Source organism: Trifolium pratense, linkage group LG4 (assembly GCF_020283565.1).
Source record: "Trifolium pratense cultivar HEN17-A07 linkage group LG4, ARS_RC_1.1, whole genome shotgun sequence".
NCBI lineage: Eukaryota > Viridiplantae > Streptophyta > Magnoliopsida > Fabales > Fabaceae > Trifolium > Trifolium pratense.
In genome coordinates, this window is record NC_060062.1 from 35,128,990 (window position 1) to 35,146,493 (window position 17,504).

Below are 17,504 nucleotides of genomic sequence, written 5' to 3' on the forward strand. Positions count from 1 at the left end.
TGCACCCGGTGCACTAGTTAAGCAAATAAATAAGGAAATTTTGTCTTGAAACTCTTGCATTCAATGCATTGAAAAGTGTAAAAAGTTGTTTTTATCAACATTAACTTTATATTTTATTTCTATTTTTGGTATGTTTAATAAGTGCATCATTTAACATGACCCTTATATTTTTTTATCAAAAAAAGAATGTCAAATATTTGGCTATTGCACCACCATGTCATGTTTATTTAAACTTTATATTAAATTTTTTTTTTTTTTTACGAAAAACTTTATATAACTTATCTATGTTCTGATTGAGAATGGAAAATATAAGTACAATAGTGCTATGTTTGGTTTGACGTTTCTCTCCGCTTTCTCACGTTTCATGACAATTTTATCGTGAATACTGAGAAGTTGTAAATAGATGCTTCAAGGAAGACGCACTTTAAATGTAATTTCAATGTGAAAACAAGCATGTACCAAATAATATTTATTTTTGATCTACTTAGTTACCGATCACCTAAAATTCTTTAAATGATGTGCAATATCTCAGTGTTATTTTTAGGTAATTCACCTGCATTCATAAAAGGAATTTATATTTAACTCCTCCAAGACATTAAAGGGGTTCGAACCCAAAACATTCAAGTACAAAATCTGTTTTTTTTACCAATAGACCAAACTCTTGAATTTACATTTTACTTCAATAATATAATCTTTTAAAAACTTCAACGAGTCTTATCCGTTGTTACTTTTTTAAAACAAATACTTTTTATTCCTAAATATTTATAAGAACCGATTGCTTGTATAAGAATTGGTTTTACAACCCGTCAAAAACAAAAATGGTTTTACAAAATAAATATCATTCAACGGTAAAATCTATAAAAATATTTAAGAAACCTCTACTCTGCATAAGAGTATTTTAGTGAATTTTATAGAAGGATGGATTTGTTTCTTATTTTTTTCACACCATTGAAAGAACTTGATGTAGCAATATGAATAACATAAAATTTGCAAAAATAGCTTAAATAAGATACGGTATTATCATTAATCTTTGGTTGCAATAAGATATTCTATCATCATTAATTTATGGCTTAATTGCATTTTTGGTCCTTATATTTATTTTAGGTTTCAAATTGGTCCCTTGTCTTTTAAGTTTTAAAAGTTTCAAATTGATCCTTATCTTTTCTGTAGGTTTCAAGTTGGTCCCTCCGTCAAATTTTTCACTATTACCGTTAAATTTGGACATGTGTCATCTTTCCAAGTGTGGTTTCTGTTTGCCACGTGTCCAAATTTAATGGTAATAGTGAAAAATTTGACGAGAGAAACCAACATGATACCTGCAGAAAAGATAATGGACTAACTTGAAACTTTTAAAAGATAAGAGACCAACTTGAAACCTAAAATAAAGATAAGACCAAAAATGCAATTAAGCATTAATTTATCATACCTTAACATTGAAGCAAAATGTTTATGAGTTGCAAAAATATGACAGTGTTGAAAGGACTACTTATTAGTGGCGTATAAAAATCAAAGTAAGTTCTATGAGAAAGACCATTACATATGCTCTTAGAATACACAAGTCATTAATTTCCTAAAAGAAATAATGCAAATACTATTGTTTAACACTTTTGCAGTTGATTTCCAATATGACATCACTAAATGAGAAAGCAAATTGACATCTATTAACTAAAAACAATGGCTTAAATAGCTGAATTGAACACAAGAAATTCTAACTGAACTACCTTATAGAACCTATTCTACTTTTTTCTCTTATGATACAACAACTCTGTTATAATAATATGTTAACATGTTAACCAGTGAGTTCTACTGTCTATCATACTAGGAGTAACAGAGTACATCTTAAATTAACTGTACAGGATCTTCAACAGATGCTTTGCATGAAAGACAAACTTGTTGACGAGAGGTAACATCATGAAACCTTCTGGATGAAACTTGTCAACCTGCTTGCACCTTGGAGTAATTACCTATAACTAATTCACAATAATGTACCAGGTTCACTTCCATGAGGAAAACACTATATTCTCCGTTTTCCATGTCTTCTACTACTATTACCATCTATATCAACTAGCCTTATCGATGGTTGAAAAGGTGAAGGTGTTGACAGGCCAATAGATTCTGGAATATCAAGATTGATGCCAACAGTTGGACCTGCCATTGCACGTTTCATGTCCAACTCATGGAGCTGCATACCTTCAAATCTTACTTTGTCAATCTGTTAATCAAAATGGTGAAACAAATTAATTCACTAAAAGCTTAAACACAGAGATAGTGCAACTTTGTCAATATAAGCTTACTATTTCGATGTGACAAACGGATGCTTGTGCATCAGCTAATCTCTTCTGCAAATCTTCTGATTTTTTTGTCTGATACTCAGCATTCTCCATTACGTTTCCCTTTTCTCCTAATTCTTTATATAAAGCTGCAACAACGAAGAAGTATATTCATATAGTATTTTTTATAAATAAAAGTAAACATTTACAAGAAAGAAATGGAGAAAACACATCCATCCACCCATCTGTTTGTCTATCAAAGTTGCCACTATATGACAGCTAATGCATCTGCTAATTACTGAGCTAGTTTTCTATAGATACTTGTCCGAGGGATTGAATCAAAGTGGCTTTTTTTTGGTATTAACCCTCTGGTTCCCAGGGGAAGGGGGCCCCGGTAATCCAGAGTTCGGCCGCGAGGTAAGTAAAGCAAGCCTGGCCAAGAATTGTTCCCACCAGAAATTGAATTCGGGTTCTCCCGAACGATCCGTCCTAGGGGGAGCTCATTAACCACTTGAACCAAATGTCTTGGTTTGAATCAAAGTTTTCAAACATGAGAGTCTATGAAAACTCATTAAATCTCTGTGGACTCAACTCGTATAAGACTGTAAGATCGTGCGGGCTTATGAGTAGAATCACGATTTTTAACTACCATTATAACACTCAAGTTAATGTTTTCTTCTGCACCACGCAGCCTTATCATTCAACGATATCCATTTCAGGCATTCATGGGAGAAAATAACCATTATGTTATTGACTAGTTCAAAGTTCAAACACCCTCAAACCTCTGATTCTGTGTGAATCTCTACGAGTCTGCCCAAGTTTACACTAACAAATCCATATAATTTTGAGTAGTCAAGAGTTTGACAACCATGGATAAAATCTTTGAGTCTAAGTAATGAGGCTGAAACAGGGCTGGGATCAATTGTTCCAAACAATGATATCCTTAGATTGCTGGTTCGAATCTGACAATTTGGACCAATTGATAAAAGACTATAAATTAAAGAAAACAAATAACTGTATACCAGCAAATGAGCCATATCAGCTCTTACAAAGAGAAGACTCACCATATCTACAGGATTCTTGGGAAAAGATTTTCGTCTATTCGTTTAAAGATTAAAAAAAAAAAAAAAAAAGACCTGCCTCTTCACTCTCCCACTATAACCCATGACAAAATTTGACATATCTGGAACAGAGGGGATTACTTTGTGAACAAGATTGAATCAGGGTGACCTAATCACTGAAAAACTGCATTTACAATCTGCAAACCTCTTGCAGATCATTTGGACAAATAAAACCCATAGAGAATCTGGCCTAGAGTTACCATGCAGTGCAATACTCAAACAAGTAAAAGATTGCTGTATAAACTAGACAATCAGTCCATGCTTTCGGAGAGAAAAGACGCCGGACTTTCCATACCCGGTACTCTTCAACAATATTTATCAATAAACCAGAACAGAGCACAATGCAAGAGATGCAAGACATGGTGGAAGCTATCTAAATACACAGACAAGAATAAAATAGCGTGAGCTGCAAACTATAACTTGGGCACATTTAAAAGTAATAAAAAAGATGCTACAATAAAAAAACTAGTAAACGAAATACCTGTCAAAACAGACAGCACCCATACTTGAGTAGGAACATCATAAAGCTTCTTTGCCAAGGTCAAAGATGATCTCAATATCTCCCTGGCTTGTACAGTGTCACGCAATACAAGGGCCAAACTGCCAAGGGTTGTCAAATATTGGGAAATAAGTTGAAGGTTCCCCAAATAAGTATGTGTCAGCTGCAATCCCCTCGCCAAGCGAATTCTACAACAAATTTGCAACTTAGAGGAAAGAGGAAGAAATAGAAACATTAAACTAAGGCACAGAAACTGTTCTTATTGTTTGTGTCCATTTAATGTTTAAAAAACTGAACCATTGAAATGAAAAAATTGAGGGTCAACCGTTAAACTGCGGATCACAAATATAGGTAAAGTATATTCTTTCATGTAGATACATAGATAAAAATATATTTTATCAAAAATAAATACTCACTCAGTTCCTTATTATAAGCAAAAAAAATCACTTTTTAGATTCATTGAATGATTGATGCATCGTATCTATATTATAGACCAGATACACCGGTTATTAAATGAACCTAAAAAATGATTTTTTTTTCTTATAATAAAGAATGGAGGGAGTATAATAACACCGTTTTTGCCAAAGAAATATATGTATAAGAACAGTGCGATTACATGCACTATATAGCACGTTCGGGGCAAGAAAATTGGTGTCCATGTTGTTTGGATTGTTTGACGAAATGGAATGGAAAAACAAATCCAGCCGATTTAAATGATTTGACTGGTCCAGAGCCAAGTATTTGACCAGATATTTCAACTGAAACAATTTTGATATGTGTATTCACCGGACCAGATATAATGCCCGTTCAACAGTTTTCCGGTGGAACTGGACAGTCCGGTCTGATTTTCTAAACTGATTTGTAACTCTCTTCAAGCTCATGAATTTTGTGATTCAAGTCTTCTTCACTTAGACATGTACAAATTCAAATAATCATGAGATACTGAGATATGTGTGGTAAATATTTTCTTTAAGACAAATGTTCTCTCATTTAAATTGCATTTGCACATAAACTAATTATTGATCTTTGCTTATTATTTCCATGAAAAAAAATGACTTCTATTTTGAAAAATGAAAATAACTAGCTGTCAGAAAGCTTGATTGTCTTTTGTGTCCGAAAGCTTTAAATGATAAGCTATTTTGAAAATAATCTAATCTAGAATAAGTTATTTTAAACAAATTGAAGAATGATAGTTGTGATGCAGACAAAGCAGACGGTGGCAATGTTATAGTTTGTATTTACAAATGAAGTGAACCAAATTCTTGGGGAAATCTTTTTTGCCATACAAACAAGACTATTAATTGGAGTTTCACATCCAGTCAAATAACCCTGATCGAATTTGAACAAAAATTACACGAAAAATTACCTTGCTTCTTGTAGATCCTGTTGCTTCATCAATAAAAGACCATAAGCAAAAAGAACACCTGTTTTCTCTCTAACGCCTACAAAAGAATCCATTACTCCATAAACTGGCGAAATCAAATCAAGTGCCTGCAGGAAAACTCTGTTTTGGTTAAAAAAAAATGCTCACGGAATCAACCTGCATAATAAAAAGTAAGTAGCATTGATTCAATTAGAGGTGCTACTACACCTGCGAAGTAGATTCAGCATCCCCAATGCAGATATTAGAAACAGCTGCATAAGTTTGGCACATAGCTTGCATTGATTTGCTGTCTGTAAGCTACACAAAAATATGAAGTTATTTCTGGATGACCATTAAGTAATCCACATCAACAATTCATATCATTATCTAAACAAAAAAACCTTAAGTGTGATCTCAAGCAAGCTAAACCAGCATATGAATGTATATCACCATTAAAAAAACTGAAAAGACTGAATCTTGATCGCTGCAAAATTATCACATGTATGTTATAGACATAACCTATATATACCTTTACTGCTTCAATATAATGAAAGATGGCTTCGTTATAACAGCCAACAGAATGAGCATATTGGCCTCTAAGCATCTCAATTATGCATTCACATGACTGTAATATAGTTGGAAACCGCATGAACCAATTTTTCATCTCTAACAAAGCCTGAAAATTCGTACAGAATGCATTAATTATTTCAAATTTGAAGTATAACAGGATGCAAATTTACTGCCAACTTTTCAAATCCACTACACTAGTACAAGAAAAACATCTGCAGAAGCAAGCCAGCTAATAAGGTGGGTATTTATTGAGATTTGAAGTTTAACAGAATACAATGCAAAAGCTATCACATCTTCTCAATCCCATCATCGTTGTTCTTAAATGAGGCCATGTGGGGCGGCTTTTACATGGAAGTCACTATTTCCTTGACAGCATGGCAGAAAAACATCCAAATCACTAATCAGCATAAAAGGAAAAGAAAGATGGGCAAAACAAACCCAAATTGTTTTAAACGCTAAAAACCCATTTTACACTCAACTCACTGAACGTTTTAGCCATCTATCATTTGCACTTCTCTGTTGCCTATTATCACCCACACATCTCTATCATATCTCACTTGCCCATCTTTGGTGAACAGCACATCTCCAGTGAATAGCCTATCATCAATGACTTCAGTTTTCTAAAGTATATCATTGATGCAAGCAAGCCATGTTTTGTTTTCCTCCTTTTGTATTATGTATTTCCATTCCTTTCATGCCCTCTTTATTCTGCTCAGCATATATCCCATTTTTACTGTACATCTCTCTCTATTTCTTTCACACTGTTTTGTAAATTATGAGTTTCTCAGACTCTGTTCTGCAAAAAAATATTATTCTTGTCCTACTGTTTTTTTTTTTTTGTTGTTGAGTTTCTATCAAATGATTTAGTTTTCTTTGTTTAACAGGGCTTTAATTTTTCTCCTTGTGTTTTTAATTGTGTTCTACAACATGTTTAGTATACTGTGAGCTCTTTCTCCTTTCACGTGAGCCACGATAAGCCATTAACATCTTTACTCGTCCTTAGGGATCACATAATATACAACAAGAACCCAAATATATAAGCACAACAGAAACATAACCAACCTCTTGTGCTTCGATGAATTCTGCTCGTGTGAGCTCTATGGCCACTTTGTTTTCAAGAAACTGAATCAGTAGCATCAAGTATACTCCAGCCATATAGATAGAAGATGGTGGCAAGTCCACTTCTGCTTAACAAGAAAGCTCAACAAGGTTGAATATGGAATCCTTGTTGCATGAAAGCATAAAATCTTGTAGGTAAAATAAGTAAAATGAATCTCACCTCTGACACAATCAGTAATTCCAAGCTTCGCTAACTCATCTGCAAAGAAGAAAAATTATTTCCATAAGAAATATGAGTTGAAAGTGGCAAGGATTACTCAGTCTCCACAGCAATGATGAACAATATGGAAATCCATTTGCACGAATAACAGAAACAAATCAACTCATTGATCACACTTTCAGAAAGAATAATCCAAAGGAGCCATGTTTCAAAAATGCATTTGACATTAATTAAATCCTAGAAACCAACATAAAAGACATTTTACGGCTGTGAATCTGTGATTGGACATATAGAATATTTGGCAAGTAGTAACGATGATAGGTGGCGGAAGTGCAAGTAGAGAGGTATAACTCAGACAAAACAAAAGATCATCAGAGACTAAGTTGGACGGCATATTAATACAAATTGCATTCATATACCATAACAAGCAATTTCTATTTTGTATTTGCAGTCTCTAATGATATATGCCACCAGCAATAAATCGATCCAAAGCCAAAAGAAGTAAAAGATGCAAATAAACAAGGCAAAAACAGTTGTTGAATAACCTTGAACTATACGCATCCCAGACTGTATGCGCTTTCCACACTCCTTAAACAGTCCTTTTGGGCGCCCAAATACAACAACTATCAGATCAACTAGTGCATAGACAGCACTTTTAGGAAGCCATTCCCCATCAATAGGAGGTGGTGCTAACTGAAGCTTATCTCCCAGTGTCCTTCTGCTATTCCCAAAATATACTGGTTCAAGAGATTCCTGCCCAATTGAACTGAACCCATTCATGTTTCTCAGCTGTTCTTGAATCATTGCTTGCTTTTCAGACAGTGCTGCCCTTTCCCTGTAGTGAAGATCATTCCTGGAAAGACTTTGATCTAAAGCACTGAGCTCCTTCACTAGCTCTTGCATATGTTGTGTTTGCTTCCTATCAGCTTTCACAGCAGCATCCAGATTGTCTACATGGGGTGCAGCATCCTTGTAATCACATAGTCGCGTTCGATAGAATACGTGCAGTAACTCATTATAAAAGAGCAAGCCAGGGCATTGTCGTCTCTGAGGATTGTGTGGAAGCAAATGAATAAAACATTAGATTAAATTAAACAGGAAACATGATACAGTTCAGTTGAAAACATGCACATGTCTATAAGTGTACATTGTCTACATAGAAGAGCATGAAGCTAAGGAACATTTGTACTCACTTTATCTGGCTGAATTGACTCCCAAATCTCATTGCATTTATTAACAGCTTGCTCAACCAAATTATTATCATCCCATTGCATGAGGTGGACATGCAATATTGAAGTGGCAAAGAACATCTGGTCCATTATGATAAAAACAAGGAATTACAGACAGACAGATGGCAATATTATAGCAAACTCATAATAGTTGGAGTACCCATTATTTTAGAAAACTAGAGTGTTGACACACATGCAACATGTGTGAAAAGAAGTAAAATTGTCATAATGTAAGCAGGTAAAAAAGATGAAGGTGAGGAGTTAAGAACAAGGGAAGGAAAAACAGAAGGGGGGTTTATTCATTAAAAAAATTAGATTTACATTATAACTTTATTAAGAGTTATTACAAAAGTGATTTTAGGGTTTTTGGTACAAAAGTTGAAAAGGTAAAGCTGCCAGAAGATTCTACTACCTATTAGTGGTAAGAATTCAGTTAACTAGAATCTCATGCAAATAGCTGACAAGGAAGCAAACGAGATGTCTTTTCTTGTAACCTTTGACAACTAACCTGCAACTCTGGATAGCGTACTTCAGTAGCACAGATATATCCACATTCTAATGCGGAGAATGCACCCCGGTAGTCTCCTTCAACTGTCAAAGCATTTGCAAGCTGTGAATTGAAGTTGCAAGACCACAACTTTGTTGAAATCCTTCAACAAAATAAATAAAAAACTATGAACATGTAGTGGAAGCAGCATTAGTTAGTAAGATTGGCATGCAATTGTAAATATATGTGATAAATAATTTGCTATCTTCCAAGCCCGGAATTTATTAAATAAAATTAAGGTTTCCAGATGTTCATCAATACATAATATTGAACACCTTTGACATATATTATTAGACATTAATACCCATGTGAAAAAGCAAAAGGTAATTTTTCAGGCTGAAACTGTAGGCATAGCCGTATAGGTATACAATTACTATTGAGTTTTTCTATTTAGCAAGAAACAAATGGTACAAATGTGTGAAAAGGAAAAGCAGAAATGATAGGGGATATGGAAAGAAAAAAAAAGCAAATGTAAAAGGTACAATTATGAATTTCCTTTCATACTAATCACCATTACTATTCACTATATACAGGCTATAGCTACTGTTTTTTACACTCTCTCCCTCAAGTTAAGAAATAAGTATACGCACCGAGCATTTTATAATTTACAAACGAAGCATACAACTATGTATTTCTTGACATCTAGCTATACATGCCCCCCCCCCCCCCCCCCCCAAACACTTACCTGTTGTACTAACTACTCTGTTTGATTTACATACAAGAAAAGAAAGAGAAACCTCCCAATGCATTTTTCACCAAAGCAACAATATGTTAGCTTTGTTCGAAAAGCAAAAGCTAAACCAGACATGCTAATAACATTGTCCAAAGTAGCCAACAAATCACAATTTTATATATTCATCTAAACCAGGGTAAGAAAGCAAGATCTAACAAACAAACAATAAATCAAGAGCAATTGTTGACCAAGGTTTTAACTTGTGGTTGCAGCCGCAATCCTTACTATTAATTGTGATCGCAAAGACGTAAAAAAGTTGGGATATCACAACCCAAATTGCGGTTGTCGGGTTGCCAATAGTGACATCATTAAATTTTGTCTCTACGACTGCAATTTGACTACGATTGAAATTGTACCAACCACATTTGACTCCAACTCTCCGCAGTATCTAGGATCACGACAAGATGGATACTGAGGTTTTAAATAAAGGACCAAATCACAATCTAGGCTGCAACATAACAGTTTTTATGTTGCAAGAACTAGGTAACATTGTAATGAAATAGAGCGAGAAAAAAAAGCATCTTTGACCAAGGTTATAAATTGTGAACTTGTTGCATTCCTTGATATTAATTGCAACCGCAAAAATATCAAAAACCTTGATTCCAAAGCCAAAATCAGAGTTACGAATCTTTTCTTAAAACCCTATTGTTGACCAAAGAACACATTTCATTCATAATTTTTAAAAACCATCCACAGGTCGCAACTTGACCAAAACAAAACCCTACTACCCACTACTTAACAATTCTCCACTCCACCAAGATCGCAGTTACAAAACTTTTCATAAAACCATATTGTTGACCAAAGAACACATTTCATTCATAGTTTTAAAAAACCGTCTGTGGGTCACAACTCGACCAAAACAAAACCCTATTAACCACTATTTAACAACAAACAATTCTCCACTCCATGAAAATCGCAATTCCGAATCTTTTCTTAAAACCATATTGTTGACAAAAGAACACGTTTCATTCATAATTTTAAAAAACCGCCCACGCGCCACAACTCAACCAAAACAAAACCCTACTAAGTATTAACCACTATTTAACAACAATTCTCCACTCCACCGCAATTACGAATCTTTTCTTAAAACCATATTGTTGACCAACTCAAAAACACATTCCATTCCTAGTTATAAAAAATGGTCCACGCGCCGCAACTCTACTAAAACAAAACCCTATAACAACTTTCTAACAACAATTCTCCACTCCACAAAATCTAAAATCACAAAAAAACCGCAATTTAAAACCTCTATCGCTAAATCCAAAAAAAAATACAAATTAAAAGCAAAGAAAACATAGGTATAATAAATATCATACTCATTTCCAACAGAAGCAGCAAGATGAAGACCCTTAAACAACACTTGTTTCTGAGGTTGAATAGCTCCAATAAGATGATAACACTGACTCAACAAACTATAAGCTCTACACTTCAATTCAAAACATGAAGGTATAGACTTCAAAAGCAATTGCTACAAAAATCAAAAAAATAAATAAATCATGAACACGTTAATTAATTAAGTAAAATTGAATACTAAACAGAAAAATTAAGGATTAAGAAGATACTAACGGAACGTTCAAGATGTGATTTAGCGTGATTAGAGTTGTGAGAATAATGAAGAAGGATTGTTGCGATTCGAAGACGAGTTTTGACTTCGACGATTGGGAAGAAAGAAACTGAACTTTGACAGATTGCTTCTAAGCATTTTACTGCTTTTGCGATTTCGCCTTTGGTTTCGTGATAATCTGCTAATCCCCATAGTCCTTCTGCTATTGCTTCCATTGTTGATTCTTTGTTTTTTTTTTTTTTTTTTCTGTTGTTGTTTTCGAACCCTTTTCCAATTTTAACTCATAATCTTAATTTTTTTAGACATGTTTAATTTGGTTTTGATTTTGATTAAAATTGGTTTAGACGATTTAGTCAACAGGTCCACTGCAGTGAAAAAATAAGAAAGGAAAAGAAATGTGTCCGCGGATTTTGTTGGGCTTGATGGGCCTTTTTATGTTGGGCTGGGCTTTCGAGATACTATTCGCACCCCTAGCGTTGATAACGAGCGAAAAATGAAGAGCGAAAAAATGAGAAATAAAAAAAATGTGATGCGGTGAGCGTGGATCGAACACGCGACCTTCAGATCTTCAGTCTGACGCTCTCCCAACTGAGCTATCCCCGCAACTCGTTAGATTTTGATATGTTATATTACTTATTCATCGCTAAGCTGGCTGAATTATGTTAAATAACACTAACTGAACATGAATGGGTGAGAAGAAAACAAGTGCACCTTAGCAAGTTGATATCTCCATGTATTATTCCCCTTCATCTTATGTTTGGGAGGGGAAGGAACTATCAAATGTAATGATGTGGATTGTGCTACCTTTACCGTTGAGAACAAGATGGGCTATGGCCGTTATTTCAGAGGATCAGTTGATGAATTTATGTTGGAACACACAGTTTGTGCAGGTCAATATGATCCGATATAAGGAGGTTGAATAATTCAATTGGTTTGAAGTAAGAGTTAAATAGTAAAATGATCCCAGTAAAGAAAAAAATTATTAACCCTAACAATTAATTGTTAACTTTAGCCGTTTCAAAAACTAAAATAAAATATAGTTTGGTATAAGAAGGCGAGGTGTATGACATTTTTCATACTTTGCAGCTGGCTCATAGTATGAGACCAACTGATGTCTATTTCAAATTACATGGTAAATGTATTGTTGATGCTATCAATATAGTTTGAATAATTATTTCAATGAGTTAGACATCATTGTGGTTAACTGTCATTTTGTCTTATATTTCCATGCTGATTATCAGCTCCGTTTTATTAAAAGATAAATTAATAGAGTTGCTTATAAGTTAGAGAATCAATATTATAATCTAGCCTCCATACCTTTTACACTATTTCTCTATGTATTACAACTCTTTGATGAAATCAATAAAATCTACTTTGGCCTAAAAAATGTTACAATAAAAAAACTTATGTTCATTTTTTCATGCTCCAATGGGTTTGCTTTGGTTTTTGTTTTTTCTTTCTCATGCTCCAACTTTTTTAATTACTCTTTCTCTAGTATCTAATTAATGAAAAAAATGTCAACATAATCTATATTTTTAATAAACAAATGTTGGCAAATTAGTGGGGTTTTATTAAATTTAGAGTTTGAATCATGAATCTCTTCTTAGAACTTCTTTGACGTCTATTATTAACTCAAGAGTATAAACCACAAAGTTTGATGTGATAATGATATCTACAAGATGCTTCAAATAGTTTCTGAGACATTGTTCTTAAAATTGCATTTCATTTTATGAAACTCTTTCTAAAGTCTATTTGAATTAACTATACAAAACAAAATTGAGTTGTAATCTAACTCAACCTCTACAAAACAAGTTTATAAGGTGAGAAACGACCACACTTTATAAACACATGTTCATGTCATATCTCATTTAAAACAGAACTCTAAACAGTACATAGCCTAAAAGTAACCAAAATCATGGATCAAATCTTACAAGGTGTGATTCACCATTGCTCATGTGCTATCAATAAATGGAAGTATATGTAATATTCTTTTGTATTTAAAAGTACATATAGCCGTTAAAGAAGGAAAAAAGATGGTGGCTCACAAGTTACAAGCCAGAACAAAAGTTGGAATAAGCTTCTCCCCACCAATGTGAAAATAGAGGGGGAACAAAATTAACTCGGTAAGGACAAAAAGATCGATCTTTTTGAATACAAATTATAAAACCGCCTGAAAATTGTTAATCCTTGTTTAAAGCATCATCGAGATCGACATCAACTCCTATTCGATTTTTCAAAATGGTTTTCGCATCTAAAGGTGTTTTACACTTGTGTTGAAGCTCCTTGCATCTGCCAACATCGAAGTTATACCTCTTGTAAAGCTTCCTTTGCCTCGAAAGAAAGAGTCTCTTCATGAAATCTTGGTATGTAGGGTCTCTTGAAGTGAATAAAAAGTAGGCATAGCCGATTACTAAGCCGGTTGCTGTTGTGAAAAATGTAATAGGCTCCATTACATCCCATGAGAATTCCCAAAATGTTAGCCTGAAAAAGAGACTAACAGTAACGATGCCGAAACCAAGTCCGGACCAAAGGACTCGACGCATCTGCTTATGTGCTAAAACATCGATTTCCTCTTTCTTTATGAGTAGCTTGCTTAACTCTTCTCTTAATGGATCGTTTTCTTCGGTCAGTGCTAGTGGAACTGCTCTTCTAACCAGATCAACCACCTGTAAACATGTGAGGCGATGACCAAGCAACACAAGCGGAATTAGTAAGTTTGAATCAACAAACATTCATGTTATAAACTGAATTCAATGTTACATATTCAAAGTTCAAACTCTAAAATGCATAACTTAGAACAATCAAGGAATGAAAAGTATTTACTGAAAAATGCAAACATTTGATGCATTGTTATGCTTATGCTACAATGAGAGAAGTAGAAAATATATATAGTACTAGGCACTTAAAAGACTAAATTACCCTTCGTAGTACAACTCTATAATAATATTTAGCAACTCTATAACAAAGAATTCTATAACAATATTGGATGACTCTATAACAACAAATAAGCATATAACGTTATCTAAGAAACATTGTTCTAAAATTTGAAGCATTGCGACAATTTTCAGCTTCCAAACAACGAACTGAACGAAGCATAACTGAGGCTTTAGTTTGAGACAATATGGCTAGTTCAAATAAATATAAACCATGCTCTCGAAGGATAGAAATGAATAACAACATTGAAAGTACTCGTCAAGACTGTTACCAAATTTCTAGTATCTCTTATTAGTTTATGTTGCAGCTTTAAACCAGTGAGGATGTTAACATTTAACACTCATTATCATATATCATAGTGTACACTTCCTCGGGTATGTTTGGTTTGAGAGAAAGAAAATGGGAAGAGAGAAAAACACGGATTTCAATGCATGTATTTGGACTACTAATGTTTTTTTTTTGTCAACTAGCTCAGTGACTAAAATTTCACCTTTTTAAGGTGAATAAGTGAAGTGTTTGGGGTTCGAACCCCGGCTACTGCATATAAAATGTGATGTCCCTACCAACTGAGTTAAGCTCACGGAGACCCTCTAATGTTCTTTTTACCTGACCTAACAATTTCCATTAAGAATTTTGATTTTGGCAGCAGATTTCCAAAGAAACACTCGGATATTAAAACAATTATACACTTGATTCTAACTTAACAATAGGATAACCCTCTTCACCACCACAAAGGATCTAAGCTCTTTATTTTCAATAGCTTCCACACAAATCTAACCAAAGGCTAGGGGACCATGAAAAGAGGAAATAGGTAAGCCCCACAAAATCAATTTCAGCATTTAAACCTATCAAACAGAAACAAGAGGGCAAAATAAGGGTGTGTTTGGTTATACCTCCAAAATTGGTTCTAACTTGAAGCTAAAACTTGAAAATTTTGCTTCTACAATTGATTTTTTTACTCTCAAATATAATGTTCAATTCACTTTTACATTAATGTATCCAAATATAAATCACTGGACATTCAACTTACTTTATAGTCGAATCAATTTTGTCACTGCAAAACCAAACACGCACTATAAGAGTTGGTTGTTTTGATTTTTTTTACCTAATCTCAAACCTGATTGTAGACTAAAAAATTTCTAACATATACTTAACTTCAAACTCAATTCACCAAACAACTAAACACAAACCAAAAAGGAAAGGTGATGCAACAAAAGTTAAAGACAGACCTTATCAGGATGAAGATAAACCTTATCCCTAAAGAGAAGAATAACACCAGCTTCATCCAAAACCTTAGCAAATGCGGAAGCTTCATCAGAATTCCTAGCCACACCCATACTCTCACAAGCTTCAACAAGTTCACTATAAGCAATAACTTCTTTCCCATCCGTACCAAGTTTCAACTTAAGAGATTCAACATTCACCAATCTCATAAGTTTCTTAGCTTCAGAAAAAGATATAGCTTCTTGTTTCCCATTAACATTCTCAGATGAATCCTTGTTAGGTGAAGAAACAAATGATGAAGACGATACATTTCTTTTCATTTGGTTCATCACAACAACTGAAAAATATGTAACCCCTTTTCTCTTTTCACCACATTCCATTGTAAAATCCCTTAAATTCAACAAAAATGGATCAAAAGATTGAATCTTTCCACCAAAAACATGATTTTGATTTCCATTGAAAATAGAACACACCCTTTTTCTCAATAACCCATTATTCCATCTACTCCACATTTTGAAAACCCAGTATAAAAATCAAAACTTTATCTTAAAAAAACACAAATCAAACACTACCCATTAATTTTATTAACATAAAAAAGTAATGTAACAACAACCCATTATTTTTTATTGAAAAAAAATGAAACTTGTGCATTTAATGGAAGTGAAAAGAAAAGAGGAAAGAGAAAACTAAATTGCGAAAGAAAAGGGAAAGAAAAAGCGTGAGCAATGGCATGAGGGAAGGAACATGTTTGACAAGGTTGATAGAGTTAGAACCACAATTCAATTCAATATATGATGTTCGGTCCCGTTTGAATAGCTAACATTCTTTGTTGTAGTTGGTAGTTAACGGTTATTGACGGAGGTAGTGAATTTTGTGTTTGCGTAGGAAGTAGGAATTGACACGACACGACATGACATGGATGACTCGGTTTTGGATATAGTTGTCGGGACAGATCCGAGTCACACGTGAGTTGAATTTTTTACTTTTTTTTACCACAAATCCATTTGGCCTAACATTCAAAGTGGTCAATTATACATTTGTACATCAATTAAATTTATGGATTATGGGTGTGCAGATATTTTAGCGAATATAGGTCGTATGTCCTTCGTGGACTCTATAGTTTATGATCATCTTCCTCCAGAGTTGATTCAAGTTTTTGCCGATGATTGTCGAGGTGTATCTCTCCCCCGTTTAATCACCCTGTAATTTTTTTTAGTTGGGCTTATGCCCCTTTTATTACAAAAAAAAAATAAAATTATGGATAATGTTACGAGATCACATTCACAAGTGGTCCATCGTGGATAAGTGGTTTATCGAATACAAATTTTATAAAATTTATTATTAGGTTGAAAGTTTATATTATATAGATCATCCATAAAAAAAATTAGAAAAATTGAAAATCATTTTATATGTTATTGAGACCAATCAAAATGTACGATATTTAATAAACATTTTTTTTCCGCGCTATATTTAATAAACTGTTAATGTTGATAGATCTCAATAACATATCAAATGATTTTTAATTTTTCTAAATTTTTCTATTGATGATCTATATTATATAAACTTTCAATCCAACTGTAGATTTCGTAAAATTCGTATTTGTTATAATATATTTATTTTTTTTACGCAAGTATTTGTTATAATATTATTAAGGGTAAAATATGTTTTCAGTCCCTACTTTTATATTAAGTTTTGGTTTTTGTCTCTGTACTTTAAAATCACTCTTTTTAGTCCTCATTTAATTTTCATTTTGGTTTTAGTCTCAAATGTTAAGTCAACTAACAGTTGATTAATGGAAGTCTATGTGGCGTTGCCACGTTGAATTCAATTGACACATGACATCCTACATGGACTCTTAAGATATTAAAAAAAAATTAAATAAAAGATTAAATTAATGTAGGTAAGATAACTTTTTACATTAAAATATACTCCTTCCAGCCTTATTTTAAGCAAAAGTCAACAAAAAAATTTGACCTTCATTAGTCAACAAAATTTTTTTAAGCAAAAGTCATATAAGCAAAAGTCACCAAAATCAATTTTATTTAATGCTATTTTTCCAAAATTACCTTTACCTTCATTAGTTGTTCTACTTTATAAGATTATATTGTAGAGTCCCAATACATAAATAATATATTATAAGGTTATCTTAGTAATTGTAATAGAACTTTTAC

General features: G+C 33.4%; 2 protein-coding genes and 1 non-coding gene across 3 annotated transcripts; all 3 read right to left on the reverse strand.

The window, feature by feature from the left end:
- Nucleotides 1-1,506: 1,506 nt before the first annotated feature.
- Nucleotides 1,507-11,530, reverse strand: LOC123921403 (sister chromatid cohesion protein SCC4-like). Its single transcript, XM_045973922.1, has 13 exons — nt 11,178-11,530; nt 10,928-11,079; nt 8,840-8,981; nt 8,296-8,412; nt 7,648-8,149; nt 7,103-7,141; nt 6,886-7,007; nt 5,783-5,929; nt 5,482-5,571; nt 5,257-5,381; nt 3,873-4,078; nt 2,295-2,419; nt 1,507-2,212 (listed from the first exon to the last, which is right to left on the reverse strand). Exons 1-13 carry the CDS (start codon nt 11,388-11,390, stop codon nt 2,015-2,017), a joined length of 2,178 nt encoding a protein of 725 aa, XP_045829878.1. The 5' UTR covers nt 11,391-11,530; the 3' UTR covers nt 1,507-2,014.
- A 175-nt stretch (nt 11,531-11,705) lies between these two features.
- On the reverse strand, nt 11,706-11,778 carry TRNAF-GAA. The gene has a single exon. It is a non-coding gene; the product is annotated as a tRNA-Phe (tRNA).
- Nucleotides 11,779-13,051: 1,273 nt separating this feature from the next.
- On the reverse strand, nt 13,052-15,913 carry LOC123882462 (calcium uniporter protein 6, mitochondrial-like). Its single transcript, XM_045931323.1, has 2 exons — nt 15,339-15,913; nt 13,052-13,841 (listed from the first exon to the last, which is right to left on the reverse strand). The coding sequence occupies exons 1-2, from the start codon at nt 15,843-15,845 to the stop codon at nt 13,356-13,358; spliced, it is 993 nt and encodes a 330-aa protein (XP_045787279.1). The 5' UTR covers nt 15,846-15,913; the 3' UTR covers nt 13,052-13,355.
- Between the last annotated feature and the right edge of the window lie 1,591 nt (nt 15,914-17,504).